General features: G+C 42.7%; 3 protein-coding genes across 3 annotated transcripts in view; 1 reads left to right on the forward strand and 2 right to left on the reverse strand.

The window, feature by feature from the left end:
- Nucleotides 1-19,242, reverse strand: part of LOC135341206 (uncharacterized) — a 50,826-nt gene that overhangs the window by 31,045 nt on the left and 539 nt on the right. The window lies entirely within an intron of this gene.
- LOC135340778 (ubiquitin carboxyl-terminal hydrolase 10-like) lies at nt 617-12,048 on the forward strand. Its single transcript, XM_064537158.1, has 15 exons — nt 617-778; nt 926-997; nt 1,408-1,444; nt 1,675-2,460; nt 2,893-2,984; nt 3,301-3,413; nt 3,815-3,867; nt 3,987-4,114; nt 4,449-4,569; nt 4,715-4,833; nt 5,086-5,211; nt 5,269-5,340; nt 7,083-7,227; nt 9,135-9,200; nt 11,617-12,048. Exons 1-15 carry the CDS (start codon nt 773-775, stop codon nt 11,817-11,819), a joined length of 2,139 nt encoding a protein of 712 aa, XP_064393228.1. The 5' UTR covers nt 617-772; the 3' UTR covers nt 11,820-12,048.
- LOC135340780 (E3 ubiquitin-protein ligase MYLIP-like) lies at nt 11,996-19,208 on the reverse strand. Its single transcript, XM_064537160.1, has 4 exons — nt 18,954-19,208; nt 18,325-18,515; nt 14,921-15,301; nt 11,996-13,661 (listed from the first exon to the last, which is right to left on the reverse strand). The coding sequence occupies exons 1-4, from the start codon at nt 19,083-19,085 to the stop codon at nt 12,356-12,358; spliced, it is 2,010 nt and encodes a 669-aa protein (XP_064393230.1). The 5' UTR covers nt 19,086-19,208; the 3' UTR covers nt 11,996-12,355.

Raw genomic sequence — 19,242 nt, forward strand, 5'->3', positions numbered from 1 at the left:
GACAGCTATAATGAACAATTTTGAAGACAAAAAAGCATAATTAATTATCTGACAGCATTGATTTAAAGACTGTCATGAACAATCTATACACACTGACTTTGACAAGAACAATGAAGCATCCGAACAAATATAAATCACATATGCATGTAGTTACTTGTCCTCAGTGTTGAGTAACCTGGCGTCTTGTGGGTAGAGGTTGGGTACCCCTCCACTTAGTATTGGGTAGGCCACACCCACCTGGTCGCATACCAGCTCATTCTTAACAGCATCGTATCTAAAATAGAAATAATTATTTCAGGTCAATCGTTTGTTTGCTTGAATGAAGATTTCTTTACCTCAGTGAAGCTCTGGACAATGGGCACACAAGAGTCTTGAGGAGGTCAGCATGAACTGGGCACTCTGCAATGGTGGATGCTTGCCTCAGCCTCAGGAGTGACATACTGCCAGGTCCTCCAAGCTTGCTCAAAATAGCTGCTCTGCTCATCTCTTCAGTCTTCTCTTCACTATCTGTGAGAGCTAGAGGGTGAGAGGAGTGGCTGCTCAAAGGTATCAAACTGAAATCATATTGTATAGGGAAAGGTCGTCAAACTAGGGAAAGGGTCGTCTATAGAAAGAGGCTGTTGCAATTAGCATCGAGGTCTAAGGTCACCAAGGCACACACGTGAAGGCATGAAGGGCTGCTAGATCTCCTTTACTCTCTGTATATACAAAGCTTCGTATCATCATCGCTGTGCGCTGTTAGATTGGTCAGGGACCACTAACCTCTAGAAATATGGAGGTGAGTTGTTACAGGTCATGAACAATGCAACACACACACACACACACACACACACACACACACGTATACAGTACATTACCTCGTAACATTCTGTGCTATCAAAGGTTTGCAGCTATTAGTAATTTTTGGTGTGTGTTTTATGTGCAGAAGGTTTCGTTTGGTGATTTCTCAGTGCAAGAGGTCAGTAACCTTTACACCCAGGGAACTAATCAACTAGAGGTCAGTTACACCATACACACATGACTAGAGGCAATCGTGTGGATCACTCTTTGGGCTATCGTTTTACTGCATTCAGGTCGTCCAAAATGAGCTCTTTATAAGATGGCTTACAATGATAACAATGTATTCCATGACAAATCAAAATTTCCCCATGTTCTTGTACTTAGCTTAGACAGCAGAGAAGTTGAGTTAGCTTAGGTGAGATAGCTTAGGTGAGATAGCTTAGGTGAGATAGCTTAGGTGAGATAGCTTAGGTGAGCTTGTTTAGAAGGATTGCTTTTTGTCAGAATCAGTCTCATAAATGAAACTGAACAGACAGCTGCAGTATCTGCCGTATGGTCATTACATGTACAACAATACAACAATACCATGTTCTGTGTAATCGTTCATTTGATGTATCTTTTTTGCAGTTTGTCTGGCAAAAATCTCCTTTCTCCTTGCAAGCAAGTAAGTGGATACCGTTACTCTGATGATAATGATGGTATGATAATCTTTAGCCTATAAGAATTAATATTATTTCAAGTGCCGCTTTTAAGGGGCGCCCTGATATAATAAAACATAAAGAAAACACTCATACTAACTTGCTCCTTCCATGAAATTTTTCCAGTAGTAGTTTGAAGGAAATGTATTGCCTGTATTAGTGCTATGGATGATCACTACCCCCCTTCCCCTTATAGATGAGTCTAATCACTTGAAATCGCCTGCCACTCTCAATGCTACCCCTGACAAATATCTCCTGGGGGGCATGTCTCCGAACATCCCCCCAAACCCCCCCACCACCCCCGTGGAGGGGTCAGAAGAGGACAGACGTGCCAGACTCAATATAAACGCTCTACCATTCGTACCTGGAAATGTTTCCATTATCGTACCTCCTAAAACGAGTCCCACATCACAAAACACTGCATCCAGAAAACTCTACCTCGGCACTTGTGAGACTAAAACAGCTGATCAAAATTCAAATACTGAAGAACAATTTGGCAGCACGAGTGATGATCTACTTGCCAACAGTATGGATGTAGGATCTTCTGAACCAAAAATAATGTCTGGTAGTATAAACTCACTATATATTTCTCAACCTCCTTCTGTTCTATCGACTACTGGTAGCACGCCTCCTCCTACAAGCACTGTGGACCCACGAACTCCCACACTGGCAGAAAGAGAATCTGATCTTTTCTACACCCCCACACCCACACCTCCTCACACTACGCCCCCTCACACCACACTCCCTCGCACAAGCACATCAGATTTGACAGCTACTCAATCAACGACAGGGACCACCCCCACTAGCGTTTGGGGCAATCAGACAAAATCTTGGGCCTCAATAGTTGGCAAACAGCAACCCACTCCAACTCCAGCTGGCCTGTCACAGAGTTCAAAGGTCAATACAGGCGTACCTGCTCCCGAGGTGACTGAAAAGGTCGTGAATGAACAATCTCAGCACAAACAACTACGAGAGTTAGCAGGTGAGCTAACTTATTGTGGTAGGTCGTTATAATGAAGCGTCTGAATAAGTGACGTTTGGGGAACTTTCACTTTTATCAGTGATATGCCACAGAATTTTTAAATGCAACACACAAATTCGCCTTTTTAATGTGGTAAACTAATCCTAGGAGGTGATTGTTTTTGTCTAGAGGTGGTTAGTACCAACCACCACCACCGACCAGTGTGGCCTGCAGGCTTTATAGAGAGGCTGCTCTTAGCGAGACTTAGGTGGGATTGTATGTCTAACAATGCCAGGACTCATAAATGTCCATTATGGGTATAGGATTATTGTCTTGCATTGAGAGTGTTCTTTTTGTAGTAAGTTTCATTGTATATAATATCACATACACATGTACGTGTACACTAGCTGTGTCTAACTTGTTGTGTGCTTGTGTGTGTGTGTGTGTGTGCAGACCAGTTGTCTCGCTGGAGGCTGAGTCACCAGACTGTTAGTATTGCCCCGAGGGGACTCATCAACCAGGCCAGCTGGTGCTACATGCACGCTGTATCCTTGATATAATGTGTGTTGGTATACGTGTAACTACATGTGTCATGTTGTTTCAGTTATGTCTAGAGTAACTATACAATTTCTATTTTAATTATGCCTAAAGTAGCTATAATTTACTCCAAAGTTAGTACAATAAAGGAGAAACACAAATTTTAAAGCATTCTCATATGTTAGTCATCGTTGTTAGGGCGATGGGCAGGAGCACACCTTGTACTTAATCTGTGCACTGCTTTTGTTACATCAGAGAAAAGTGATGAGGCTATTGTTTTACTATCTGTGTTGGAATGTGTTGTTCCCTTGACCCCTCCCTCAGCCATTGCAAGCCTTGCTAGCGTGTCCCGGGTTCTTTAATCTCTTCACAACACTCACCAACTCCTTCCCGGCTCTGTCACGTGACCCCTCCCCTCATCCCATCGCTGACACCATGTGAGTCATGTGACTGGTTGGTTAGGTATACAACTAGGTCCCCAAGTCTCCATAGCACGTGTTGTGTTAGCAGACCACTTTTTATAAGGGCTGATTTGTATGCTTAGAATTGTATATTGTTAGTTACGTTGGTCCAATAACGTTTATTTTCTGAAAGCTTAGAGAGAGGCGTTTCAGATTAGGTGTTAAAATCATTTTGACAAAAGACCATGGGCTATAATCCCATGGTCTTTTCCAAAATAGGAAAGTTTGACCTGTTCCAAATTGAGAGATTTGAGCATACCATCTGAACGGTCTCCTTCTAAGCTTTCAGAAGATCATGAGTTTGGACCATCAAAACTCTAGTTACAGAGCCAACTCTAAACAGAGACACCTACATCACATGTATGTCCTTCTCCCAGGATCCAGTTCTTGCAACAGTTCAAACCTTGCCCTCCGAAGACTACTCCTCAAGGTTTGTCCTCACACCCATTTATCATTGCCTCAATGGAGAAACTACAATTTGACTTTATGTAGCCTAATTTATCGACTGACAAACTAATCACTGTATAACACCGCCCCCTCACCAATTAGTCCCGCAACCAGACCCCAAGGCAAAAAAGAAAAAGATTGTTCAGAAAGACTTTCCCCATGACGACCCATTTAGACCAGACTGTGTCTACGATATGCTACACAAGATCAAATCAAATCTCTCCTTCAAAGTGAGTATCTGGTAAAGGGTCGTCACTTGTAGAGGTGACGCTGTCTTGAAAATACATGCTCAGTTTGTTTCAATCCTGAGTGTGTAAATCCGACAGCTATATTAGCTCGCACGTAACCATGGAGACAGACAATTAGCGTATCTGATCTCTTATAAAACTGGCGTACATGTACAACTTCAAATAATGTGTAATTATAGAACAATTAACTAATCAATGTATTTTTAATATTATTGTAATTACTAAACGACTTAATTATCAATTCAATTACTACTGTGTCTACTTTTAACCCCTTAGTGTGTGTATTTAACTGTTTAACCCCTTTGTGCCCCCCTAGGGTCGTCAAGAGGATGCGGAGGAGTTCCTAGGCTGTTTATTGGACGGACTTCACGAGGAGTTAGTGTCAGCACTGAGAGCACGCCTCACGAGGGTGGAGCCCACACCCACTCACAGTGAAGGTGTGTCTTAAGTGGAGTGGGCGTGTCCTAAGTGGAGTGGGTGTACGACAAGGGAACAGCTATTCTGTAGCTGAACTTTATTTGGACAGTTTTTATAGTTTTCTGAATCATTTGCTCAAGATTATTTGTTGTCCTTCCTTTGCAGCCGTCTCTTCCACGTCAGTGAGTGGTGCTGGTGACTCTAGTGAGGGAGTGGGCGTAGGTGTGGAGAGTGTGGAGTGGGAGCAGGTGGGGCCCAAGAACAAGTCAGCCATCACAAGACAAGTGAGCTGTGACTGTGTGTGTGTGTGTGTGCGTGTGTGGGTGGGCGGTATAGCTGTGATCGATTGCTACCTGTAGACCTGCCAATCTCACTAAGTACTAGATATAAAGCAAATGTTTGTAAGCAAATAGTATCATTGTTAGTGTGCACGTGTGTGTCGATCATGTTGTAAGTCCTTGCAATAATTACCTGTAGTTAATACTGTACAGTAACTAGCTGTATCCCGATTACCCCCCCCCCACACACACACACAGACCAGTTTTTCAGAGTCCCCTATCACAGAGATATTTGGAGGAGAGCTTCGTTCCTCTGTGCATCGACAGAGAGCTAAGGAGTCTGCCACACTGCAGCCGTTCTTCTCATTACAGCTCGACATTCAGGTAGTCATGTGAGACACGTGTGATATCATGTGATGTCATGATATACCCCCCACATAGTCTGAAGAGGTGTGGACGGTGAAGGATGCGCTTGAAGCTCTGTCTGCCAGAGAAACTGTACATATGTTAGAGGTAAAAACTGTTCTATAACAGTGATGACCCTTTACCACATCCCACAATAGATAATACATTTTTAGCGTGACTGTCTTTTACTGACCCTACGATGTACCCTGTGCATTAATTAACTTTATCAGTGTAGCTTCTTGTAACCTAATAGTATACGAAGACCCCTAGTTACTCTTGATTGATAGTTACTTGTGACTGCTCTTTCTCACGCTGTCTGTGGCAACAATGCGAGTATCTAGTTACCAGTGTTGTTCCTGGTTGTGTGACGATGGTATGGCCTCAGCGTGACTAGCACGGCAGTTCTCTGTTGTTAGCGGTTAGGGAGAGTATAAACAAGCTCTCATAAAAGTTTACTCTGTTTTAGGAGATGGGTAATTATTGAAATCTGTTTAGGTATAATTTATGTCACGTTTGTATTCAAGAAGGCTCCACTTAGTATGCAAATGATGGCTCTATATTTAAGCATGAAACTATTATGAAGTAAAGGAGCTATACCTGATGCTAGCTATATAGTGCATTATACCTGATGCTAGCTATATAGTGCATTATACCTGATGCTAGCTATATAGTGCATTATACCTGATGCTAGCTGTATAGTGCATTATACCTGATGCTAGCTGTATAGTGCATTATACCTGATGCTAGCTGTATAGTGCATTATACCTGATGCTAGCTATATAGTGATGCTAGCTATATAGTGCATTTCTTATTTAGGTCGTTGTTCATTTAAGTGCACATATCTCTCCCTAAATATACGACCTGTCTCCATAGTAACCCCCTACATGTAGAGGCAGTATACACAGTCATTTTTGAGCTAGTCAAAACACTTGATATAAGTGTGGGACTAATTAGAACATATCGTGTACCCCCTGCATAGCTTTGATGTACGTGTATAGTGCTAATGCTGTGTGGGTGGTCTGTAACGAGATCCTAATCGGGCTTTTACGCTAGTCATAATTTTTTTCTAGGAATAGATTTCAAGACAAGTGGCTGCTGTGATTAGTCGCAGGTGTGCAGTTGGAAAACATTCCATTTTCGTGTGTTGTGGTTCACGTAGGGAAAATCAGCATGTGCGTGTGTTGTTTTAAGTGGTATACATTATAGTAAAGACAATAACATGTGTTAGGTGCCACATGCATGTACAGTACATGTTGCATGCATGTACATGTACAGTACATGTTGCATGCATGTACATGTAGAGTACATGTTGCATGCATGTACATGTAGAGCCAGGTGTACTGTAAAGGATTGCTTATAGGGAATCTTTACTGAGTGTCGGTGGACTTGGTGGTTTTTCTGAAAATGTGTTTTGTTTTTCCTGGTTGATCGTCTTTATTGTGTTGTGAACATTCATTTTACAGATGCATTTAGTAGCTGTTTGGTAGTGTTACAATATACCGGTGTGCTTATATAGATCACTAATAGCTCTCGAGCCAAATTTTCCCATTTTCTGGGGGGGAAAGCGTGCGTGTGTGTTTTGTCTGAAATGGCCTATTTTCAGAGCTACCTTTGACTGTCAATAACTTGTGTTAGGAACATTCAATTTTTATGCTAAAAGATGCATTTAGTAGCTGTTTGGTATGGTGTGCTTAGATCGGTGATTGCTTTTGGCCTAAATTTCCTCTAAAAAAGCGTGAATACTCAGTACACACCATAAATGTAGTTACGTCTGCCACTTATTTCATTGTGTCTATGTTGTGTATGTACACCTGGTATTCTCTTACCACATGCCCCGCCCCCTTCCATAGTCCGAGGCCCACAAGCGACTGACGTTGGCCCGCCTCCCTCCAGTTCTCGTGCTTCATCTCAAGAGGTTCGTGTTTGACAAAACGGGAGGATCTCAGAAACTGTCCAAACAAGTCCTCTACTCCACTGATATGGAGCTCAACAAAGGTGAGGGGGCGTGGCACTGTGCGTGTGTGTGTGTGTGTGGGCGTAGCACTGTGTGGTGTGTTTAGTGGTCGATACTTTTATTATGTGCATTAGGTAAGAGACCTTTTTAACTCTGCAGTTCTCAAAGCTGAGCACTTTAAACTTGATATACGTGGCTCTTTAAAGTTGCTGTGTGTTATGTATCTGAGGGGGTGGATGGTGATACATTAGCTAGCTCTTATTAAAGTATTGCCATAGTCAAGTTTCACCCTCCCTGCTATCACTAAGCAATTGACAGATTGTGTTTTGTTGTGCTTGGACAATCGCTTGTATCAAGTTCCTTAACCTTTTGAGTGGGTGTAGACATTCCATCCCTATTAGTGTATTGCTCCGGATGCACTCTTGCGTGTCATGATGTCATATTGCATCCTCCTGTGTTTTTAATTTTCCCCATAATATCCTTGACAACACCGTGTGATGTCACAACCCTACGTTACTTGCCAGGTCCTGTGAATAGTTCTCTTTAACCATTCCAATTCTCTGAAAGCATGCTGTATCACATGACCTCGGTGAACTGTTGTCTGCTTAGGAAGCTCATTGGAACTTAACACAGATTGTTTAGACCAGACAGACTGTTTAGACCAGGCGTTGGTTGTTGTATATTCCAGTGAACTACATTTTTGTTTATTGCAGTGAAACCTGTCAATAGTGATAGCAGGCCATTCTCTATAATGCAGCCAGGTGCAACCCTACGTTACTTGCCAGGTCCTGTGACTAGTTCTCTTTAACCATTCCAATTCTCTGAAAGCATGCTGTATCACATGACCTCGGTGAACTGTTGTCTGCTTAGGAAGCTCATTGGAACTTAACACAGATTGTTTAGACCAGACAGACTGTTTAGACCAGGCGTTGATTGTTGTATATTCCAGTGAACTACATTTTTGTTTATTGTGGTGAAACCTGTCAATAGTGTTAGCAGGCCATTCTCTATAATGCAGCCAGGTGCCTGGTATGATTAGGGTGACCTCTATACACAGGTTCCACTGTATGTATGGCCTCTATGGTGTGGTGGGGAACTAGGAGGCATTGTGTGTGTGACTATGGTGTGGTAGGTAACTAGGAGGCATTGTGTTTGTGACTATGGTGTGGTGGGGAACTAGGAGGCATTGTGTGTGTGACTATGGTGTGGTGGGGAACTAGGAGGCATTGTGTGTGTGACTATGGTGTGGTGGGGAACTAGGAGGCATTGTGTGTGTGACTATGGTGTGGTAGGTAACTAGGAGACATTGTGTGTGTGACTATGGTGTGGTGGGGAACTAGGAGGCATTGTGTGTGTGACTATGGTGTGGTGGGGAACTAGGAGGCATTGTGTGTGTGACTATGGTGTGGTGGGGAACTAGGAGACATTGTGTGTGTGACTATGGTGTGGTAGGTAACTAGGAGACATTGTGTGTGTGACTATGGTGTGGTAGGTAACTAGGAGACATTGTGTGTGTGACTATGATGTGGTAGGTAACTAGGAGGCATTGTGTGTGTGACTATGGTGTGGTGGGCAACTAGGAGACATTGTGCGTGTGACTATGGTGTGGTAGGTAACTAGGAGGCATTGTGCGTGTGACTATGGTGTGGTAGGTAACTAGGAGGCATTAATTGTGTGTATCTCTGTGGATGACACTGGTAGTGATGTAATAATTAACCACATACCCACACACACACACACACACACACACACACACACACACACACACACACACACACACACACACACACACACACACACACACATACCCACACACACACACACACACACACACACACACACACACACACACACACACACACACACACACATACCCACACACACACACACACACACACACACACACACACACACACACACACACACACACACACACACACACACACAGATCTCCTCTCTCCCTCCATTCGCAACAAGCTCTCTGTGTCTCAACGATCGTATCGCCTCTGGGCAGGTAAGCAATCACACAATATACAGTTTTGACTGACTGCTTGCTACCTGTGCTATAGCTGTACTGTACAGTGTTGTGTTATGTCTAGTGGTATATAGGTGCTCAACCCTGTGCAGCTGTGAGAGGTGATAGCCAAGGTAACCTGGTTAGCTCAGACTGGTAATTCATTTATCCTGCTAATATCTTTCCCGTGTTTATCTAACCTTGTTTCCAGAGGGATATTTTTCTTTAATAGAACGGATAGTGAAAAATACTTTGGCGACCGAGCGTTTTACTTTAGTATTACTTTTAGGCCTGGGACGAGACTAGTGATCATCAAGCTGGCTGCCATTCTTGTGTCCTGACTATATGTACAGTCTATTATAGCCATTAACCCACTGCGGCCTCAACTCTTGAATTGGGAGCGCTCCATTTTGTGTATCTAAAAGTAATGATTTTTATGTATTTGAGAGTTTGCGTGTAAAGGGGGTGGGGCCTCGGTGGATAATCTCCTTATATGGTAATGCAGTGTAGCGCTTTAGACAGCGACTAATTAATTGTATGTTGATGCTTGGATCATTTGTTGTGTTAATTCCGAGTGATTAGTTATGAACGATTGTACCACAACAACCATCCCAGTAACGAGATTGTCTTCGTAGCGTGGAATGAATGAAGCCATTTTTATGCCCACTCTCTGTCTGAAAGTGTCTTTTGAAATATGAAAATGTTGTCCAACTTTCTGGCAAATTGGCCAATAAAGGATTTCCCAATTCGCCTGTTTTTCTACACACTGTGTGGGAGGCAGTCAAACACTAGTCGTAGGTATTGAACTTCGTGACAGCTGTGATTTAATTAGCTGGTGTGTCTGTAGTAGTTGATATAGTTACTAGTTTAGGATAGACTGCTCGGGTTCCCACGACAAAGAGCTCCCAATAGGCCCGGGCTAATGGGTTGAAGGCATTCATTCTCTTAGGGCTACAAATTAATAATTCCTCACTTAGTTGCAACTGCTGTCTTGAGGTCACCAAGGTAATTAGTGAACTTTTAATAAGCTCATGTTCTTTTTATTTTGCCCAAATTTGCATCTCTTATTATGGAGGAATGTTCATGATACGTAGGGGGACTACCTATTACTATACAAGAGTTTTCTGTCGGTTGTTTATGCCACTGTTCCAGTTATTGCCAGCTGCTGCCCCAGTGTCTGTGTGTGCGTCACATCTACCATATTAAAACTGGGAACAACACTTTCCCATGGGCTCTGTTTACTCCAAACACTCGGCACTGCCATTACCATCTCTTTATCTCCCCCTTTCCACCATTACTACCCCCCATCCCTTAGGCACACTATATAGACCTAAGACCACCCAACTATATACATGTACTTATATGTACTCATTTCACTGATATTGTAAACGTTTCCTTGCTACAAAGTATATTTTAATTGACCTTTAATTGACCCTAAGTGCCTGATTTGGCAGTGTTGTGAAAGCTTATTCTCCCTAACTCCTTCTCTCTCTGTGCTATTAGCCTCTGATGTGGAGACTGTTTTGGTTGTGTTAGTGACTTTGGCAGAATGTTCCTAGTCAGTGATTGATCACATGGCAGCTCTTGTTGGTAACCAAGGTAGCTGCCAGTGATGATCAATAGGTGAAATAAAATATAACTTCAAGTTTGGATTATCCGATTTCAATATAAACTGTTTTCTTTCTGTATGCCCTGCCCCAACTATCAAAGACTGTACACTCGTTCAGTTGTGTAGCATCTTTTACAAGCATATAAGCTGTTCTTTACATGTTATGTATTCTTGAAAACTGTTTTTTATTGATCTATTCAAGTGTGTGTATTAATTAACTGCAGTGACCATTTGCTACTTGTGTGCAAATAGACTCCTTAATCTGTGTACCTAATGACATTAACCGGCATCACAATGTACACAGTGCCAGCCATATAGACTGCCCTGTGTGTTGAGGCTGTGCTGAGGTTTTCTGTGTACTGTAATTATGACTCTGTTGTGTGTGTTGTTCTCTGCTATCTGATGGTGCTGTTAAGTTAGTGGTGTACAGTGGAGAGACACCGGCTCTGTTGTGGTCACCCTGTAAGCTCGCCAGGTCAAATTCTTCACAGCATTTGCTTGGACCCGTGTTATTGACTTATAGCAGGTCACCTCTTTATTACTCCACTGTTGAGGCCACCATACACCAGGCAACCTTTATACTCCACTGTTGAGGCCACCATACACCAGGCAACTTTCAGGCAATCTGTATGGTGGCCGTAACAGTGATCGCTATAGACAGGTTTTTCACTTATGATTTGTTTGAGTCATGTATATCAATATTCAACATTGTAGATACTCTCAATAATGTATATCTTGGTACACTTTAACCCCTGCCCCCTCCACACACACACACACACACACACACACACACACACACACACACAGTGGTGTACCATCACGGTAAGACAGCTGCAGGGGGTCACTACACAGCTGATGTCCTCCACCCTGCCTGTGGGGGGTGGGTACGAGCCGACGACAGTATTCTCAAAGTAGTACCCGAAGAGTTTGTTCTCAAGCCTGCTAGTTCCCATGCCAACAAGGTCGCCTATATACTCTTCTATAGGAGGCTGGACACTATCAGAACATAACACGTACTTATAATTATTATATTTAGTGGAAATTTTTATAAAATCATATATAATTATAGCAAAGAAATTGACTTGTTATAAGCAAGATAGATATATTAATTAATTATTATTATTAATGTACATTCATGCACTGTTTCCATATCACGCAGTACACTCCCCCTCAATTTTTGTTGCGATCAAAAAATATTAATTTCATTTTTAGAATAATTATAAATTTTATTATTCTGAATGACTGAGTTTTGAGTGATGAGTACAAACACAATGAATTGACATCTTGGCGGGGGGTCCCTGCACTGCATGTACGTGGGAGGTCCATACTGACTGGTGGTTATGCAGTGTACGTATATAATACTAAATTATAAACACATTAATTATTATTATCAAGACAGCATTAATTTTTGACAGAAATTTAACGACAAAATTAATACAGGGATGGAATGATTAACAAGATGAGAAACAGCTGTAAAAAAAGGAACCCAAAAAATAGCTATATATAATATTATACACGTACAACGAGATGTTGCTATGGAAACCCGCTATACTGTAGTGAGGAGCATCCTCTGTACTGAGTTCACAACTTGATCACACTCCCAACACGTTCTCAATCGTTGTGCACACGAAAAGCAACACACAGTGTGACCACACGGACAAAATGTTGCACCAATCGGATTCTGTTTACATAATCGACAAGTCATGGCTGTTCTCAATCTCTGCAGCTCTCCCTCCAGCTCTCGTGTTCTCGTGAGCACAGTGCCAGTGTCGAAGTCAACTATTTGATCTCCACTCACTTCAGGATCACCTGATATTGGGATAATCGGACCAACAAAGTTCACGCTTCCTTCAACACTGCTATTGTAGCCGTACTCGTGGTGAGGCACCGTGTGTCCTGGGTCCACTTCAGAGTAGAGGGGAGGTGGGGAGTTGATACGACCACTCCCGGTACTAATGTCCGAGTCACCAGATGTCATGTACATTTCGGCACCTGAAACAACATCTGCGTGGACATTTTGCCCCATGCTTTGTCCTCGTCGCTGTCGGTCTCCCGCCAAGTCGGGTAAAATTCGATGACTTCCCGGATCTGAACGGGTGCTCAAGATGTAGCTGGGATCAGAGCGCGTTGACATAGAAACGTAGCAATCGGAGCCTCCGCTAGCGTACACACTTTCGTCTTCAGTGTCTGTCCCGTTCTCGGAGATGGACGGAGATAGGTAGGGGTTAAACGATGCTGTAGATGCCATGTGTGGTCCATGGGTGGGGAGATTCCCTCGTCTGGCCATACCTCGGATGAACTCTGAACTGATGCTTCGCTGAGTGTAGGGGGGTAGACGTTGTGAGGATTGATGAGAGTCTGCGTCCGAGCTGCTACGTTGAATACTACCGTTCCGATGCATGTTCCTCATGGGGGGCGGTAGGGGAGGGGGAATTGAACTGGTGGACCCCCTGCGTTGTTCTCTGTGGGGGGTACGAGGGGACGAGCCGCTGTGCGATGATCGGTCATCCGAAGTATCCAGTACCGTGCTCGGATGTAATACAGACCATACTTTATCAACCACTTCGCGATGTGTCTTCATTACATCAAAATAGAATCGATCTGGATTTTGCCCCTTGAAATTTCCAAGGAGTGACTTGCAATAACCGGCCATTTTGACGACCCTAGTAACCGTATCTCTTCTGAAAAAGGTGTGAAATTCTGTGATAGTGCGATACAGCGCTTGTGCAGATGCTCGGCTTTTGAGTTCAAAGTCGACTTGTTCGGTGTGTACTGAGTCTTTGTTGGAAGATACCAGAGCTGTGAACTTCTTAGCGTGGAAGGCAGTGTACTTGATTGAAGAGTAGGAGAACCTATGAGGGGGAATTAAGACAGTGTGAACGCGAGACTAGCAAAGAGATACAAGACATAATACATACATATAGTGTGAACGAGAGACTAAAGATAAATGGCATAATGCTAACAACAGTATGCATCACGGTACGTTAATGGAAGGCTTTTAACTACCATCCTGTTAAACAACATATGTTTGTGTAGCTGACTCCAAACTAGGCATGTGAGGGGGCACAACCAATTTGAGGTATGGGCAAAGAAACCAGCAAACCACTTAAAGCTGGAGGGGCCTTTTTACTACAACAACAATTATATAGTTAACTACCTGGGCACAACCTAGCCTGCAACTAGTTAAATATGGCAAGGGATTAAAATTTGCTTCTACTAATAAGTGCTCCAAGTTAGGACAAGGCTAGAGCATAAGAATGGACAACTGTTGAGCCATCACCCCAAACCCAGAGCATTCATGCAGCCCACATTTGATTGCTGGTATTCATAACACCACCAATCCACTTGTAATTATACACCAATTAGGAGGCCGAGCGAATAATGACAAGAGTTGTCTGTGTGTGGGGATAATGCTCCAGACCACACGTTATGAGCTAATTAATGGACACACAAAACATATACGAGCATTCTAATAATAGCTGCACACTGTAAACTTAGTAACTAGGTAGCGCAGACTTTCATTTGCTATTTCCTATGGTTTTTGTCACAAAATACTCTAATTTAATCGTTCAACGCTTATTGTGTGATTAGGGACAAGCAGGCAACGGTATGCACACTTTACAACCGGTCACATCGTCCTCGGTGTTTTTAATTAACTGACAATTATTTGGGTGAGTGGAAAAACATAATTAATGGCGCCAAACGTGAGAGAGAAGAGAATGGAATTCGTATGGGATACCAAATTTCCCAGAATACTGCTTGTATTATTATAGTGGGTAGCTCTTTCATGAGAGCACTGCTTGTATATAGTGGGTAGCTCTTTCATGAGAGCACTGCTTGTATTATTATAGTGGGTAGCTCTTTCATGAGAGCACTGCTTGTATATAGTGGGTAGCTCTTTCATGAGAGCACTGCTTGTATATAGTGGGTAGCTCTTTCATGAGAGCACTGCTTGTATATAGTGGGTAGCTCTTTCATGAGAGCACTGCTTGTATATAGTGGGTAGCTCTTTCATGAGAGCACTGCTTGTATAGTGGGTAGCTCTTTCATGAGAGCAAGTTTTCAGGCTTAAAGCTAGCTCTAGAGATATTGAAACTATGTATAAACGCACCTTTTAATGGGCTCCATGGAAATTGAATGAACATGCACACTCTCCGGGCCGACCCCAATGACCTTTGGGGTATGGTGACTGTCCAGTACGTGATACACCTCCACTCCGTACAACTCCAGTAGAGAAGCCTCCTCAAGAAACTTCTCAATGGCCACATCAAACGAAGTGCCTGCCAGTTTGTGATGCTCTCTCTTTATGCGTGCATCCATGTTGTCGTTGTCAGATTGGCACATGATCTTGTGCTTGTATTTTGTGCTAGTGGTGAAGTCTCCGTTCTCGATCTGAGCCATGAGAGCGTTGAGTCGTGACGCCTTGAGGGCTGTGTTCACCTTGAGCTTGCCTTGGATGAGGTCTCGTCGCAGCTGCTTGTAGAAGTGGAGCCTAGGAGAAGGAGAGATGGGATTAGGATATGTGTCTACTGTATATGGTATTGGTTTTGTGTTTCTACTGTATATGGTATTGGTTTTGTGTTTCTACTGTATACGGAATTACTTTTTGCTAGTAATAGTCTTTGTGGCCAATTTTGAGTACCCAAACTCAAAGACAATTAAAGCCTTAAATTGCCCAAACCAGAGGTCATTTGAACCACCACACAGGTGCCCATATACAAGCCATAAAAGTAGCCTAATACTCCAATTAAACAATGCCAGCTGCATGTATCTTCAATATCATCAAAGCTTATAGTATCGTTTTATGTTGGAATCTGTCGGAAAGATCAAAAGCTTGTGCTTGTGTTATTATTGTAGCCCTTACAAGATCTACATCAGCTCTACACAATGTTTCTTAAGAAGTATACACACACCTACTCTGCACACACGCTACTCTGCACAGTACAGTCATGCAGTGACTACAGAGCTCTTAGCTAACGGAAAGTGCTAATATGGACATTCTTCAAGCTCCAGGACATGTCAAGCAAAGGTGTCATTGTATGCATACAGTAGACCACATCAAGACACAGAGTTCAAATACAGCATGCCATAAGCAGCCTAGATCACCATGGCACTGAACTACTAAAACGTCACTTCCGTGTGAAAGTGATGCATTCCAAGCCTGTACATGCTTTCAAAGCAAACACTATAGCCTCACAATAATCAAAGGTATAGAATGATTGCTGCATCCATAACAAGTCCTGAGAGTGTAGAGGGTATCATAATATTGGGTATCATAATATTGGGTATCATAATATTTGCTATTATAGCATTCATCAAATGACCACCTCCTCCCACCATTAGCCTCTTACACAGTTACACACACACAGGGCCATTGAAATGGAGAGGCTGCTTAGTCTTACACCACCTCCACCCTGGCATGGGACAAAGTAACAGATACACGACAAATTGAACAAAGTATGCCCATTAAAAAGGATCAATTTTACACCAGTCCATTCTCTAAAGGGCATGCAGAGTACAAAACCATGCAGTCCACTATATACAGTGTCAGGCAATCTATGTTAGGAAGTATGACTACCAGTAAATATGCGTAGGTTGAATTGAGTAGTTTCAGATGTGATCTATACGTACATTCAGACATTATTACTGAAATTGTAGCAATCTACAAAGGTGAGGACAGACTCTACAACGAGCCATAGTGGGTGATCAGGGAAATGACTCAGGGTGGAACAGTACAGGTAGCCACAACACAGGTGTTATCTAACAGAAAGAGCACATGCAGTATCTAATAAGGGCTGCCTAAACACTGACAGTTACAGTTAGATAATGCAGTGGAAGTGACTTCAAAGACTGCCCTAGAATAAACGAACACACTAACCAAGACAACACCTCGTGCTTTGTGCCATAGACTATTGGCACAGCTCTGCAGCCCATCACGCACAACAAGAGCACTCTGGGTTCAGCTAAAAATGAAGCCAAAAACTTAGGAAATTCTTATAATGATTATATAAGTGTGCATGAGCTTATAAGTAAAAAGAGTGTAAACTAGTAGTTTTTGTTACCATACCAGCACCTTCCAGTATAGCATGCATATATATAAGCACCACAATTAACCATGGGACACTGCTGGCTACATTGTAACTCAGGCTAGGCACAATATCATTGGCAAAGAAATCGAGTGTTTCCATTGTTTTGCATTAGCTTACGTATAGTGATTATAACTGGCAACTTTGTTTGATACAACTTCCAAGGCTGCACACTATACAAGTGAGAACAAATTTGGCACATTTCTAGACAAGACTGATTGACTTTGAAGCCAGATGTTGTGAGTTTAGAGCGCTGGAAATAACCAGCACTGATACCATAACATAACACCACGGCGGCGCCAACTAAAAGTCTGGGCTCAAGTAATAAAATAATTATACAGATGCTCAACTACACATGCACACATGATGACCAATATGTGAAAACATACGATTGTTTTAGTCGAATTTGGAGAAAACAAATTACACGCCCACACCCAGCTTACAAATTATACCCCCTGCCAACATCCTGCATGCATGAGCCCCCCCCCTCCCCTCCTAAATACCCCCCCTAAATACATCGCTAATTCCTTGTATGATCTATATAATTGGATGCCCTACAGAAAGTCATATTCACTTTGTTATGTACACATGCAGTGCTGTTTACTTCCAAGAAGCAATAGATTGGTGCTGATAAGAAAGCAATAAAGACACTGATAGGAAGTAAAGAAACATGCACTATGGGAGTTATTGTAAACACACAGTCCCATCAGTTAACTTTCTGCATGCACTGCACAAGTTGCTACGACAGCTGAAACACAAGCACTGACTGCACAAGCACTGCCTGCACAAGCACTGACTGCACAAGCACTGCCTGCACAAGCACTGGCTGCACAAGCACTGCCTGCACAAGCACTGCCTGCACAAGCACTGCCTGCACAAGCACTGGCTGCACAAGCACTGCCTGCACAAGCACTGACTGCACAAGCACTGACTGCACAAGCACTGACTGCACAAGCACTGACTGCACAAGCACTGACTCACATTTGGCTAGCCAACCAATTAGCCTACTTTGTGGTACAAACGAATGCATTAACTTATGTGGTGGGAAAATTCAGAATTTTAATATTGGCTATCACAACACACTCAAGAAGGAGCCAATATAACCTAGTGATAGCCATCATCCTAGGTCCATTACCAGGTGCTAACCACATTAAAGAGACCACTCCACCTGGGAGACTACAATGGTTGCTTTGATGCTTCCACTACCCTCAATACAGGATAACTACAGTGTACAAACAAGCCGCCTAGATCACAGTCATTATATGCACTCATAATTATAGCCCTCTGCAACCATAACTCAAAAGTCACTGCTCGTAGTTTGAACACATATGCTAATCAAGGATTGTCATCTAGACACAAGCTACCTATCCACAACAACACAAGAGCCACTGACACAAGCACCGATCCTACTTGTATGCACTATACTGACCTCGTGATAGGTTGCAAGATCTTGTGTGGTCGCACAAAGTATTTAACTCTCATCTCCATTATCGGACGGTTGCCGGGGACGATTTGTTCGTGGAGGGGATTGCGAAGATTGATCCATAGATATTCGCTATTCTTGTCCAAGTATCTCAATCCAAAATAATCTTTTTCAAGTATCCCAAGAGATCGGCAAACCTATATAAAAGGGATGACATAAGTGTAATTATTGTATACTGGCTCGGGCAATTAACCGGGAGAACTCCCTCTGCATTCACTGACTAGTTGAACGGAAAACACGCTATGGCTAATAAAGTACATAATATTACCCAGCTGTAAAGTGTGAATACGTGAATACGGATATGAAGTATGGCCGGGTAATGGGTAGGCCGGGCTACAGTGTAGAGCATAATCACGTATACATAGGCTCATCTTTACTGCATGGTTAAATCTATAATAATAGCTAGTGCTATTATGCCTTCATCCCATAAAGCACATTACTGTCAGTACACTAGCTAGTCATCTAGCTATAGTTGAATTTTATAGTGTATGTTTTAATGAACAAGTTCTGTGGTCAACACCACCATTGCAGTATGTAGTCAGAGTACAGCTCCATGCAGTATGCAGGATCATTACCCTGTCCAGACAATCATTGCCCGTTGCTTTCTTGAGCAGAGTGACTTCTTGCTCAGCCCCATCCAGTCGCCTCACAATATAAGACTTGGTGGCCGGCATGACTCCAGGTCGACAAGACACTGTTGACGACATCTCTATGGTCTAGCTATTGCAATGATAGTTTAATGACTGTGCTGTACTGTAGCTCTGTAGACTATATATATAGAAGCTATTATGACTCTAACTGTACAATTTATAGTGTTTTTGTTTTGTAGCAAAACTCTTTTATAGTCTCGATGCACAGTGGATA

Source organism: Halichondria panicea, chromosome 9 (genome assembly GCF_963675165.1).
Source record: "Halichondria panicea chromosome 9, odHalPani1.1, whole genome shotgun sequence".
NCBI classification, from domain to species: domain Eukaryota; kingdom Metazoa; phylum Porifera; class Demospongiae; order Suberitida; family Halichondriidae; genus Halichondria; species Halichondria panicea.

Excerpts from the sequence above, each read along its gene's own strand:
- LOC135340780 (XM_064537160.1), bottom strand. The coding sequence starts at position 19,085 with ATGTCGTCAACAGTGTCTTGTCGACCTGGAGTCATGCCGGCCACCAAG. Across the intron at positions 18,516-18,953 it reads GCAATGATTGTCTGGACAGG|GTTTGCCGATCTCTTGGGAT; the intron begins GTAATGATCCTG and ends CCTTTTATATAG. Across the intron at positions 13,662-14,920 it reads TCCATGGAGCCCATTAAAAG|GTTCTCCTACTCTTCAATCA; the intron begins GTGCGTTTATAC and ends TCCCCCTCATAG.
- LOC135340778 (XM_064537158.1), top strand. Across the intron at positions 3,868-3,986 it reads TCCGAAGACTACTCCTCAAG|TCCCGCAACCAGACCCCAAG; the intron begins GTTTGTCCTCAC and ends CTCACCAATTAG. Across the intron at positions 5,212-5,268 it reads CATTACAGCTCGACATTCAG|TCTGAAGAGGTGTGGACGGT; the intron begins GTAGTCATGTGA and ends CCCCCCACATAG.